Source organism: Diceros bicornis, chromosome 2 (genome assembly GCF_020826845.1).
Source record: "Diceros bicornis minor isolate mBicDic1 chromosome 2, mDicBic1.mat.cur, whole genome shotgun sequence".
NCBI lineage: Eukaryota > Metazoa > Chordata > Mammalia > Perissodactyla > Rhinocerotidae > Diceros > Diceros bicornis.
The window spans coordinates 39,024,230-39,036,517 of record NC_080741.1 but is presented as its reverse complement, the minus strand read 5'-3'; the positions used below and the strand labels follow the sequence as shown (position 1 = coordinate 39,036,517).

At 39.8% G+C, this 12,288-nt stretch overlaps 1 protein-coding gene across 14 annotated transcripts in view; it reads right to left on the bottom strand.

Moving 5' to 3' along the window:
* The window catches only part of ARPP21 (cAMP regulated phosphoprotein 21), a 110,196-nt gene that overhangs the window by 54,212 nt on the left and 43,696 nt on the right, over nucleotides 1-12,288 (bottom strand). For all 14 annotated transcript variants that reach the window (XM_058549255.1, XM_058549300.1, XM_058549265.1 and 11 more), the window contains one exon: nucleotides 7,190-7,423. In XM_058549255.1, coding sequence (XP_058405238.1) covers nucleotides 7,190-7,423 — 234 coding nt within the window. The remainder of the gene's footprint in view (nucleotides 1-7,189; nucleotides 7,424-12,288) is intronic.

Here is a 12,288-nt window from a genome sequence, read left to right as displayed (position 1 = left end):
AACTGTTTGTGAGTCCTTTCTTTCCTTTTCCACAATCCCCACAACTCTATTGGAAAAGGAGCAGTAGGAATGTTTGCCCCAGGCTGAAGCCATGGAAATATTCTCTAGGAAGCTGAGCAAATTGCCTGGAAGGAGTAGAACTCCCAGAATGGGGTGGTGTCTTGGAGGACAGTCTTCCTCCTCTTGGCTTTAAGGAGGTGGCAGAGGCAGCTTGGTGAGTTCTTCCCAAGCACATATTCTAAAGCCTCTCCTTACACTGTTCGGTATGCAGGGCATGCATGAGCACTCTTATCCAGGGTAAGCAGCATGCAACATCCAAGAAAATCAGCCTTGTGCTTTAATAATATATATGAAGAACAACAAAATTTGTGAGGAAAATTAGCAACAAAAAGGAATAGGACAGACAGGGAAAACATAAAAACTGCCCCAAAGGAAACAATATTCTAGTGAAAAAAAAAGTATGATATTGAACAACAAGAACAGACTGTTATAAAATGAGAGTTAAGCTAATTAGCTAATATATGCTAAGTGAAAGAAATCAGTCCCAAAAGGGCTGCTACAGTATAATTCCATTTCTATTACATTCAAGATCAGGTAAAACTTAGCAATGGTAATAGAAGTAAGAATAGCGCCCTATGAGGGGGCACAAGGGAATCTACTGGGAGACTAAACATGTTCGATGTCTCTTTCTGGGTGGTGTTTACAGAGGTGTTCACATATGTAAATATTTACCAAAGCTATACATAGAATGTGTGCAGATCATGCATGTCATGTGTGTACTTTATAAATTACATTAAGAAAGTAAATTGGAATAGGTTGGGGAGGCAAACGCTGAGGTTGTAGTGAAGCCAAACAAAAGGCTCACAGGTCAACAACAATGGACTGACTTCAGCTCAACTAGGAACTGTAATGGGTGCTTAGCATTCCCATTACCCAAATCTTCAGATCAAATATATTCATGTGTATTCAGCAAGAAATCTCAAATGTTGCATATTTATGAACATACCTGCCAGACCTAAGGAAGTTCTGACAACAGTTTCATAAGCAATCACAATGTGCTGTGATGGAAAAGCAAATGTGCTAGAATTATATTAACAGAATGACTAAATTTAGAGGTGTTTGTTTTTTTTAATCTGCTTCATAGAGACTTGCTTTCCTATCACTGTCCTTTAACTTTACCTACATTTTATTGTTTTATATTCTTTTTCTTTTTTAAAAAAAAAAATTTTCTTCTGGATTTAAAGTCTGCAACACGTTTTTCCTCCAAAAATTAGCAATTTTGCAAAAGATGAAAAAATAGTTCAATTTTCAAAAATTGATCATCCTATTTAGTGTTCTAATCCTTAGTTCCCTCCCCCCTTTTTTTTGGTACCTTAAAAGATAAGAGGAAAATTTTAGGTAACATTTAAAAAAAAATCTTCACAGCAACTTCATATGAAACCATTTCAAAATCAGTCTCACTCTGTGCTTACACACATGCACACACACACACACACGCATACAAAGATGGAAAATAAAAAGAAAAGGATCTTTACTATATTCTATATTCTATGCAAGTTTTGATTTACAGTGAGAACTAAGGAAGTGTGAAAAACTGACCATAATTAGGGTGAAAAACATAAGTGCAAAATATTCGGATGGCCTTTTTGATCAATTTTAAGATCCTCTGTTTCAAATATTATTGATATGCTATTGTGGGAGATCAAAATTGGCCACCCTGAAATATCTCTTTACGTTGATTATTTTCTCTGACGGATATTTGACCTCCCACTAACTGCCTAAAGAATTTAACATAGAAGACCTGTTCCAGGAAAGAGTTATGGTCATATGATGGCTGTAATATAATGTAAAATAGATGTTACAATAGGAAAGGCACCAACAAGCCCCTCTTATCAAAAATTCTGTCTCTTCCTGGCCACAGTCTCTAGGTGGCCCTGCTAGGAGTTGCCAGACAAACATTTACATTTATAAGGGAAATCTCCATTTGTAAAGGTATCTCCCTCTCTGGGGGAAGGAGGGATGGTCTCTTTAGAAACTTATCAGTGTGGAGGATAAGGCCTTAAATCTACATACTCTTGATTACTATAATTCCTGTCTCTCTGGCCACATTCTCTATAGGTGGCCCTGCAAAGCATTGTCTGACAAACATTTACATTTCCCTCGTCATGTAAATTGTCTTCTTCCCCTCTGAAATCCCAAAACACCACCCACCCCCTTCATCCTCCTTTGTCTTTAGCTGAAGATGGTATTTAAGATGAGAATCCCTGGATTGTCTTGAGAAACTCAGTTTCCCTGGTTTCTCCCATGTATACATGCTATCAAACTTGTTATTATTTTATCCTGCTAAACTGTCTTTTTAATTATTTGGCCAGCCATAAGAACCTTAAGGGAAAGGCGGAGGGGGATTCTCCCTCTTCGCCAACATTATGGACCAGAAGAAAGAAGTGTTTCTAAATAACTGCATATGAGAAGTACTAAGAATTCACTTCAGTAGTGAGCGATGGCACATTTTTCTGGAAAGAGAAAAGAGTATAAAAGATTGATTTTATGCGCACCAAGGAGAGGTGGAAAGAACTGAGGAAAATGAAAGAAGTAAGATGGATGCCAGGGTGGAGAAGAAAACCAATTTCCTAAGAGAGCTAGGATAAGGGACTTGGTTTTCAAGTCAGGCAATGATCGCCTCTCTAGATTTTACCATTTCTACCAATCCAGATGCAGTTACAACTGAATACAGGCAATTAGCTTGAATGACAGCTGCTGAAGACCAAAGCGGACAGAAAGACTAGCTGGCCCCGGGACTGTTCAGTTTAAAAGAGGTTTTCATGTCAGAAACTGTGCGAGCATGCCCAGTAAAGTGGCATGTGTGTTGGCACAGGTAAAGAGAGTGCAACGACAAAGGTATGCCAGAGTGTCCTGAGCTGAGCCAGGGCAGAGGATTAATTGCAGAGTGCTCATGCCTCTCAAATACATGACATTAGGTGAAAAAGGTCTCCACTATCCACATCGAAATGTATAATGTGTAGTAGATATTATTTTTCTAATATATAATTATTGAGCACCTGCACAGTGACTAAGACTTTGTTATCCGTTCCAGGGATGCAAAACAAAAACAAAAACAAAACAAAACTAAGTATGACCTCTCCCTACAAAGAGCTTCTCAATGTGCTGGTAACAAGGAAATGAACCCAAGGGCAATTCACACTAGAAGCAAAGTAACCATATGTTCTTGGTTTCTAACATCAAAGCATTTCTGCCATGTAATTGGCAGAAGGGTATTTATTACTTTTAAAAAAAGACAGGGAATGAGAAAAAGAGATTTTCCTTTCCTAGTCCTTAGAAAGCGATCAATCAAATTACAAGGGAGCTACTGATTATGGATAGGCAAAGATTAATGCAGATCTTGCAAAGATATGTTTATAGACAGCACACAAAAATTTCATGATGCATTTAAGAAAAAGGTGAAAGCAGGTTGGATAAATAGATGCTAGAAGTCCTGTGCAAAACAAAAAGTACACTGTTAGGGAAGCCCATCAGGAGCATTTGAAAGTGACCAGCCCTAAAAGGCTGTTCAAAGTGATGTCCTTGCAGATGGCATGCCCTTATACCACGCTTGTGAATTTGTGCTAGATGAAGGCAAAGCAAAATGGCAAAGCAACATATACAGGCATTAACGAGTACTTGAGGGATGCCAATGGCTGTTGGTATCTCTGGATAGCACTGAGTTGAAAGAAAATAGCCAAACAAAGATGAGCTTTCTGTTAAAAATTTCCAAAAGGGAGCTGAGTCCAAGACAGCTGGAAGAAGATCAAACTCAAGAATCAAACCCAGGCTTGCCTTGCAAGGATGGAGATATACAGGGATAATTTTGAAAAAGAGACTCTGCAGCAACTCACTCATCCAGATGCCTGAAAAGCAAAGAAAGAATAGGCCAGAGGTCCTGAGGTAGAAATGGATCAGATGAGAGCTGACTCTAAGGCCAGACAAAACAAAAAGTTGTGGTTGCATTTGAGGAACTGCAAGAATATATGAGGGCTGGTCTGGTTTCAGTGTGCCAAATATTTCATACCTAGTAAGAGCCAAGTCGATCGTGCTGACAAAGGAAGTTTCATTTTTGTTTTATTTAGTAGACATACAACTGGCAGGCACCTTAGTACTCTCAAATCATTGCTTGTCCTCTTCCTGCTTAAGCCAGATATTTTATCAATTATAGTTTTATACATCAGCCGTGTTCTCAAATATAAGACGTTAGATGAAAAACCACTCCATTATCCACACCAACATATATAGTGGGTAGTAGATATTATTTCAATAATATGTAATTATTGAGCACCTGTGCCTAAGCATAGTCCCTAAGACTACTTTGTTATCCACCAGAGGGAAGTGAAAAAAATAGTCAAGTATGGCTCCTTCCCACAAGGACCCTATAAATGTGCTGGTAACAGGAAATGAACCCAAGGGCAAGTCACACAAGAGGCAAAGTAGTCATATGTTCTTGGTTTCTAACACCAAAGCATTTCTGTCATGTAATTTGGCAGAAGCGTATTTAGGAAAGACTGAGAGGTGTGAATTTAGGAGTTCACAGCAATGACAGAGAAAGACCAGTTCCAGCCCAAAGGAGGTAAATTTTCAGTTTCCATAGTAGAGTCATATAAGAGATTTGACAGGTAGATAGATAGATAGATAGGTAGACATGCATGGATACACATCATAGATATACATATATACACAGAGATGTATGTATGATACATGATATATATATAAACATACACACATGCACGTGCATATTTTCAATTTAAAAAATAAACACACTCTAGAAAAGAAGAAACATCATAATTCATCTTATATCCCACCATTCAACCATGGTATACAATCTATTAATACATTTTCCTTCTGGTGTAGGGATATTTTAATGTCTAGCATTTGTCAGATCCAAGAAGTATGTATGGAGAAGCTGTTCAAGTGTTGTTACACCATTTCTTTAGTTAGGATCCTTTTTCAAAGGAGATATTTTGATAACAGCTCTAAATGACTCCATCCAATGAATAAGAATTGGGACTTCGCACCAGAAAGCACATTATTTTTTTTCTTTAAACTAGATTATAGATGATAATATACACATACAGATGCATAACCATGTTATCATTACAAATAATATCCCTGCATTATACCCTAAAAAATACTCTGTTGAGCTTTTCTGAAACACTGTAATTTTGCTTAGAACAAACCACTCAAAATCAATGTTTAGTGTGTGCTCCTGTCTGCAAGCCCTCCAACTAAATTAAAAGTGAAAAAATTTAAGCCAAAAGAGTCAGATCATACTTCGGTCAGTGTCCAGAGTAATGAATATGATCCTGGTTTTCTTTCAGTTTCCTTTATGGTGCTTATAATGATGCAAATAAAATAAAAGCAATCTAATATTCTCTTTAGAAGTTTCTAATCTGCAGGCTTTCAAATGATTTTCAATAAAATGATTATGCCTTCTTTTTCCTCAAGCTTATGGCATTTTCAAAATGTCTCAATCAAACACCATGCCTTGAGAATGGACCATATGTTTTCATGAAAATGTAGCAATTATTCAAGTAACTATTTTACTATTGTTCTTATTTTTCTCTGAATTTCCAATTACTAGTAGCACTATCTATGTGAGAAGATTGAGTCAGATCATTTTTATGAGATTTGCATCCAGTTTTGCATTTTTAAGTTTAGCTAATCAAGGAAATACTCTGGATATGGTATACTGGAAATATCTAACTCTATATCTAACTATAACTATTTAATATCTAACTATAAAATACTGGAATAATATAAACCAAACCTCAGATATATTTTGAGATAATTCAACTTCTTTTTCAATCATTTATAAAGGCTTCTAAGGAATTGGGGGCCGGCCCCATGGCTTAGTGCTTAAGTGTGCGCGCTCCGCTACTGGCGGCCCCGGTTCGGATCCCGGGCGTGCACCGATGCACCACTTGTCCGGCCATGCTGAGGCGGCGTCCCACATACAGCAACTAAGAAGAATGTGCAAGTATGACATACAACTATCTACTGGGGCTTTGGGGAGAAAAAGGGAAAAAAAGGAGGAGGATTGGCAATAGATGTTAGCTCAGGGCTGGTCTTCCTCAGCAAAAAGAGAAGGATTAGCATGGATGTTAGCTCAGGGCTGATCTTCCTCACAAAAAAAAAAAAAAAAAGAATTGACTAGTCAACATCATGTCTTCTAACCCAGGGTTTCACAACCCTGACACTGACATTTTGGGTTGGATAATACTCCGTTGTAGGGGGCTGTCTTGTGCATTGTAGGATATTTAGTAGCATCTCTGGCCTCTACCTTCTTAGATGTTAGTAGCAGCCCCCTCATCCCTAGGTCATGACGATCAAAATGTCTGCAGATATTGGCAAATGGTCTTGGAAGCAGGAGCCAAATTGCCCCTGGTTGAGAAGTTTCCCCCATGAAGCAGATATTCATCAGTCTATTTGCTCAATGCTCTGGGTCCTTTGGAATCAGTATAGAAATTAACTGATCACTAGAGAAATTCAAAAATAAAGTACTAATGGTTATTTTTTATAAAAAAAACATAATCATAAAGTTACCAATTTTCCAAACCCCACCAAAACCAATCTAGTCCTAAAATACATAAAAACGTGCTCTCTGTTTCCTCTTTGCTGCTGTTATTCCTTATTCCCCAGTAGAAGTTGGGTGAAGTTCAAAGGTAAGAAAGCAACTTCTATAGTTAAGAATCAGCTATGTAGCCCAGTTGATATTTCGAATTTCTGAAATATCTTGGATGCAAAAACACTTTTGACATAACAACAGGCTAACAGGGATTTAGTTTGAGAAACAGAAAGTTTTAATTAGTATATCCCAATTCATCACTCTACGGTCTCTGATCTTAGCTCCTGGGAATACATGAGAGACACCATGGTCAGGGAAGAGAGGACAGGGAGGTAAATTGACATTTCTGGGAAGTATCTATATTTGTATCTATATATCAATATTGATATCAATATAAAGATACAGATTACTGCTATAGATCTGCTCTTCCTAAATCAAGACCCTACAGAGCAGTTCATGCACCAAGCTCTCCTTCCCCAGGAATTTTCCGAAAACTTGCTGGCAAATTTATAAGCTCAAACACAAAAACAAACATCTGAGCTTGTGTTCCTGCCAAAGCAGAGGTAATAAACGAACCTGTATGTGGATTAAGAAGGATGCTTCCAGGCGGGATGCCTGCTGCAGCTTCCAGTGGAAGGAGGATGTAGCTGGTGCTGCTGGGAGCAACCTGGCCCCCCATTCCATTCTCCGGATAGGGCACACAGCCGGGAGAACTTGCTGCCACACTCGAGACCAGGGGTGCACTCTGGAGAGGTGCATGGGTACGGGACAGCGATCCTGAGGAGCCTGCACTGCTGGAAGACTCAGAACCTGCCACAGAGATAGAAAACAAAAATCACTCAACACAGAGAGGAGGAGAGAAACCATAGCTCTGGCTCTAAATGCTTAGTTTGACATAATCTATCATTAAAGAATTTAAGGTGAGTGCTGCAGGATGAGATTAACTAATGCCCCTCCCACATTTTGGGCTCACATTTTATTGAAATATTTGCTACATATTTTTCAGATGCGTCAATTTCCTAGAAAAAGAGAGATTAAGAATGAGTACTCCCTTTCAGCCTTCTCACATGTCACCAGGGGGATAAATTGCTAAATGGTGCCCTAAAGCTCTGAACTCAGTGTCTGAGAACTCCCATCACCCAGAGTAATTAATGCCATGGAGATGTCTTACTGAGCCGGAGTTATGAGACTAGAATGACTGGGATAGATGTTAAAAGACTTCAGTTTAAGGAGGAGACCTATGATGTGCTGATCATGCAGATCGTTCTAAAGTACTGGCTCTCCAATATCCATAAGGCTGAATCTTCAAAATAATCTTTTGCCTCCAGATGTGAGTAGACTAGATCACCCCATTGGGAGTGCTTAAGATCTGTACTGTATTTCACATATTCACAGAAGTCTTATTAATATAGCCAAGAAGTCGACCAAGGAGGGCTTGGCCTTCATGATAATGATTGAGCATCCTTTAGATGACATAGAAGAGTGAAATCATAGAGATGTATGTGGACTGTGGATTTCTCAAACATGTCGCTAACTGGATCAGTGTGCAGAAGCCCTCGAGGTGGAATCTAGCCCTAATCATCTCCCTCTCCCTCCACTGTGGACAAAGAAATACCTACTACATCAGATGTCCATTAGGTACTAGCTGCCCTTCACTGCAACCAGAGCCAAGCAGCTCTGGCACCCTTGATCAATGAATATTAACCAGAGCATCAGAGAGAAAACGTGCCAAGCAAAATTTCTATATCTGTGAATTCACACTAATAGATGATTTGGGTGATATCACAGGTTGCTAGAATGTGGTATAAGAAGTTTTTTAAACTATTAGCCCACACATTATTGACTTATGTCATTTAAAATACATTTTTCTGTGTCATTAAATGTTAATACCTATAAGGAATAGTTAACATGGTTTTCAAGATTCTAAAATGTGCCCTTAAATTAAACTGGAGACCTTTTAAAATAAGTAATAGGAATACAGCATGCAGTTGCAGAGATGAGGGGCCATTGGAGAGCATAGTAATTTTTGAGAAGGAGGACAATGATACTTATTGAGCACTTAGTATGTGCTCAATACTGGATAAACACTTTGATAATAAGTACTATTACTGCCTATATAGATAAGGAAATTGAAGCACAGAGAAGTTAGATAACTCAAGCTGACTCATATAGCTAGATAATGTCAGAGCTGGAATTTGATCCAGGCAGACTGATCTAGATTTAACCATGACCCAATGCTGCCTCTTGCAAGCTTGTATATGCATATACGATGGACTGCCCCAAGTGTTCGCAGCTGGGTATCTTCTCTGCTTTTCCCAAGACTTGATTATTAATAATGATTAAATTCTAGGTTAATTCAGGATGCTCCATCTAACTGGTTTAGAAGGTTGATGGGGTCCTCAAAAATGTATGGGGAGAAAAATAAAGGATGGAAAAGGAAATTCGAAAATGCTAAGAATAGTTTTGTCCATATTGCTGACATTATGACCCTGAAGTTACAGCCCGAATGAAAACTGTAGAATTGGTTTGTAGACTTGACCATATGATTTGATGCTACAGTCCAAGTTTGACACTAGTGCAGAGTCAACAACAAGAAGAGCAACAACACTAATAATAAAGCAACAAAACCTCCTGCCCCCAGATATTTAAGGTCCTACAAAATTGATTCTGTGCAACTCTAGGCTAAGAGGTTAGACAGTGAGAAAGAGTTGGGGCCAACGAGGCATGTCCTAACTCTGATTTGAAGTGTGAGCTAGTGCTGGCATGGGTGTGTGTTGAGGGCAGGGCTGATGCACTTAATTGAAGTGCCGCAGTCAAATGACTTAATTTTGGCTTTCAGAAGATGGCCGTTAATTCTCTCTTTTTTTTTAATTTTATTTATTTATTTATTTTTTCCCCCAAAGCCCCAGTAGATAGTTGTATGTCATAGCTGCACGTTCTTCTAGTTGCTGTATGTGGGACGCGGCCTCAGCATGGCCGGAAAAGCAGTGTGTCAGTGCACGTCCGGGACCCGGACCCGGGCCGCCAGCAGCAGAGCGCATACACTTAACCGCTAAGCCACGGGGCCGGCCCCAGATAGCCGTTAATTCTTGACTTGCAATATCTTTTCCTTCTATCAGCTGGGGAAAAGCAGCAGCTTCAATAGGAACAATAAGGAGACAACGTAAATGATTTGATTCCACAAGTTAATAGAAGGAAAGAAGGAAAACTAAATTTGGCTTAAACTCTCAACACTTGCAAAGATGAAGACAAAGTCGAACCTCCTTGGAGGAGTGGCTCAGCAATGACCATGCAGCCAGGTATAGTAACTGGCCTTTCTGGCTGACTTAAGCCAGCTCGTAAACATCAACCACCCAGAATCAGGTAGAGCAATGTTGTGCACATAGTATTCCTGAAATCATTGATCAAAAATGAATGCTAGAAATGGTGATAAAAGGCACAGGATTAGAAGTATTCAAAACTTTTTTAAAAAATGAAATTCATATCTGAGAACTTTACTATTTTGGGTGCTGAGAGTTAAGATGTTTCCAGTTTCCTTTTTAACAGGGACTTAATGATAGCAATGGCAAATGTTTAAACAGTATGTCTATGTGACAAACACTGTGCTAATCACTCTACATAAACTATCTAATTTTCACAGTGACCTCATTTTGAAGATGAGAACTGATCCCCAGAGACATTAAGTAAATTTCCCAAGCAACTTAGTGTGTGGTGGAGTCTGAGTTCAAACCCAGGCAATGTGTCTCCATGGATCAGGCTCTAAGCCTACAGGTCAGGTTGTACATTTACCCTGGGGTCATCCAAGCAAGAACCAGGTGAGGCCAGGGCCCTGACCAGGCCTGTCCCACGTTCCAGGAGATCCTGCAGAGAAATTCAATGCTACTCACAATGGGATGCTAAAAGCTGAAGCTGGACTCTAGGGGCAGCTAGTGGGAGGTGTCGGGAGAAGATATCAGGGTGGCTGGGTGAGAAGCTCAGGTAAACACTCAACAGAGAGACAGGAAAAGGAAAGGGGAAAAATGGAAAAAGACTGGGAAAGAGATCCTAAGCCGGAGCAAAATGGACAACTGGGAAGGGGCTGGGGCAGAAAGAAAGGGCGTGGGCAGATTCCCTTGGAGTAGGAGGAGCTTTTACTCCCCAGGAGGAAGCATCCTGAGTTTGGGTTCTAGTTCTGCCCCTTGCTCGCTGTGTTTTCTTCAGGAAGCGACTACTTCTTTAGACCTCAAATCCTCTTTTGTAAAGTAGAAGCCACCAGACTAAATGGGGAATAGCCATGAGGACCACGGTCTTACAGTTCCCCTCAGCTTGACTAAACTTTAGACTGGTTCCTTCCAGACTGTTGGCCCTTTACCTCCCTTTTCTTGTAGCATTTCTGCCCCTTTAAGATGTAAATCTCCTCCCAGCCTCTTACCAGTTTTACAATCCAGGACCTTCTTTCTTAAGGACTTGGGAGCCATCCCTTTGAAATTTAACCATCAAGAAAAGTAGTGCCCTTATCTGCCGGTTTCTGTGTGAGGCTAGGTGAGTTTGATAGGCGCCAATTAGCAAATACAGATGGCTTAATCAACTTGACCAATCACCTTTCTAACATCCTCCAGTACTTTTCCACTAACTCACTCTAGCACTTAAAAACCCTCCTGCCTTTTGTTTCAGCAGGGTTGAGTTCAATCTTTCTCCCCTATTGCAATAGTCTTGACCCCTATTGCAATAATTATGAATAAAGTCTTCCTTGCCTGTTCAACTCATCCAATGCAATTTTTCTTTTATAAGGACCCTGAGCCATATGTATTTTCTCCTTGAATTAATAATTCAAGAAAATGCTTCCAGATTCAGAGGTCAGAGTTCAGTACAATAACCTAAAGCTTCTGAAATTACAAGGAGGAAGAGAATATCCAGGATGCATTAGTGTGGTGATGACAATACAGAGGAAGAAGACGAAGTGGCGGAAAGATGAGGGGTGTTGCATCGGCTCCAAAAATAGTCTAGGATGTAGACAAGGAAAGCGACACCAATAAGAACACCCTTGCATCCAGAAAACAAAATACCAGGCCACGAAACATTATTAAAACAAAACTGAAGTGTCATCTACTAATTGCCCTGAGGACCTCAAGGGAGGTTTCAGAAGCATTTGACTGTTTCTCCATATTGTTTTATTTTCTTTTTTGTTATGCTAAGAGATGCAGTCACCAACCACCCTGAACCAGTCTAAACCTCACCACAAGAGTGACATCTGCGCAGATGGGCCAAAAAGTGCCCAAGAGATGACTTTTGCCTCATTTTTAATGCTAAGATCTCTGCTTCGGGAGGAGCTTAGGCCTCATCACCATAACATGCAATTTACATGGAAGCATGTTTTCCAACTGAGCCTGTGTAAACAAATACCCACCTCCCCCTTTTGAATATTCATTCCCCATCTGAAGTAAAAGTGATACCGGCTCAACACAAGGTTGACATGAGGGAAGCCATATTGTAGAAAAGAAGCCCTATTGTAACTTTGAATGACCTCTGACAAACTAACCTAGCAGGATATGCACCCTCCAGGAGATCAAACTGCTCTGTAGATTTTACGACCTCTGCTTGTGCCTCTACCTCCCAGCTGTGATAAGATGATAACTTTCTTCTTTTGAGTTCCTTAGGAATGTGATGACCCCCAGACAGAGAGTCTATGCTGATAG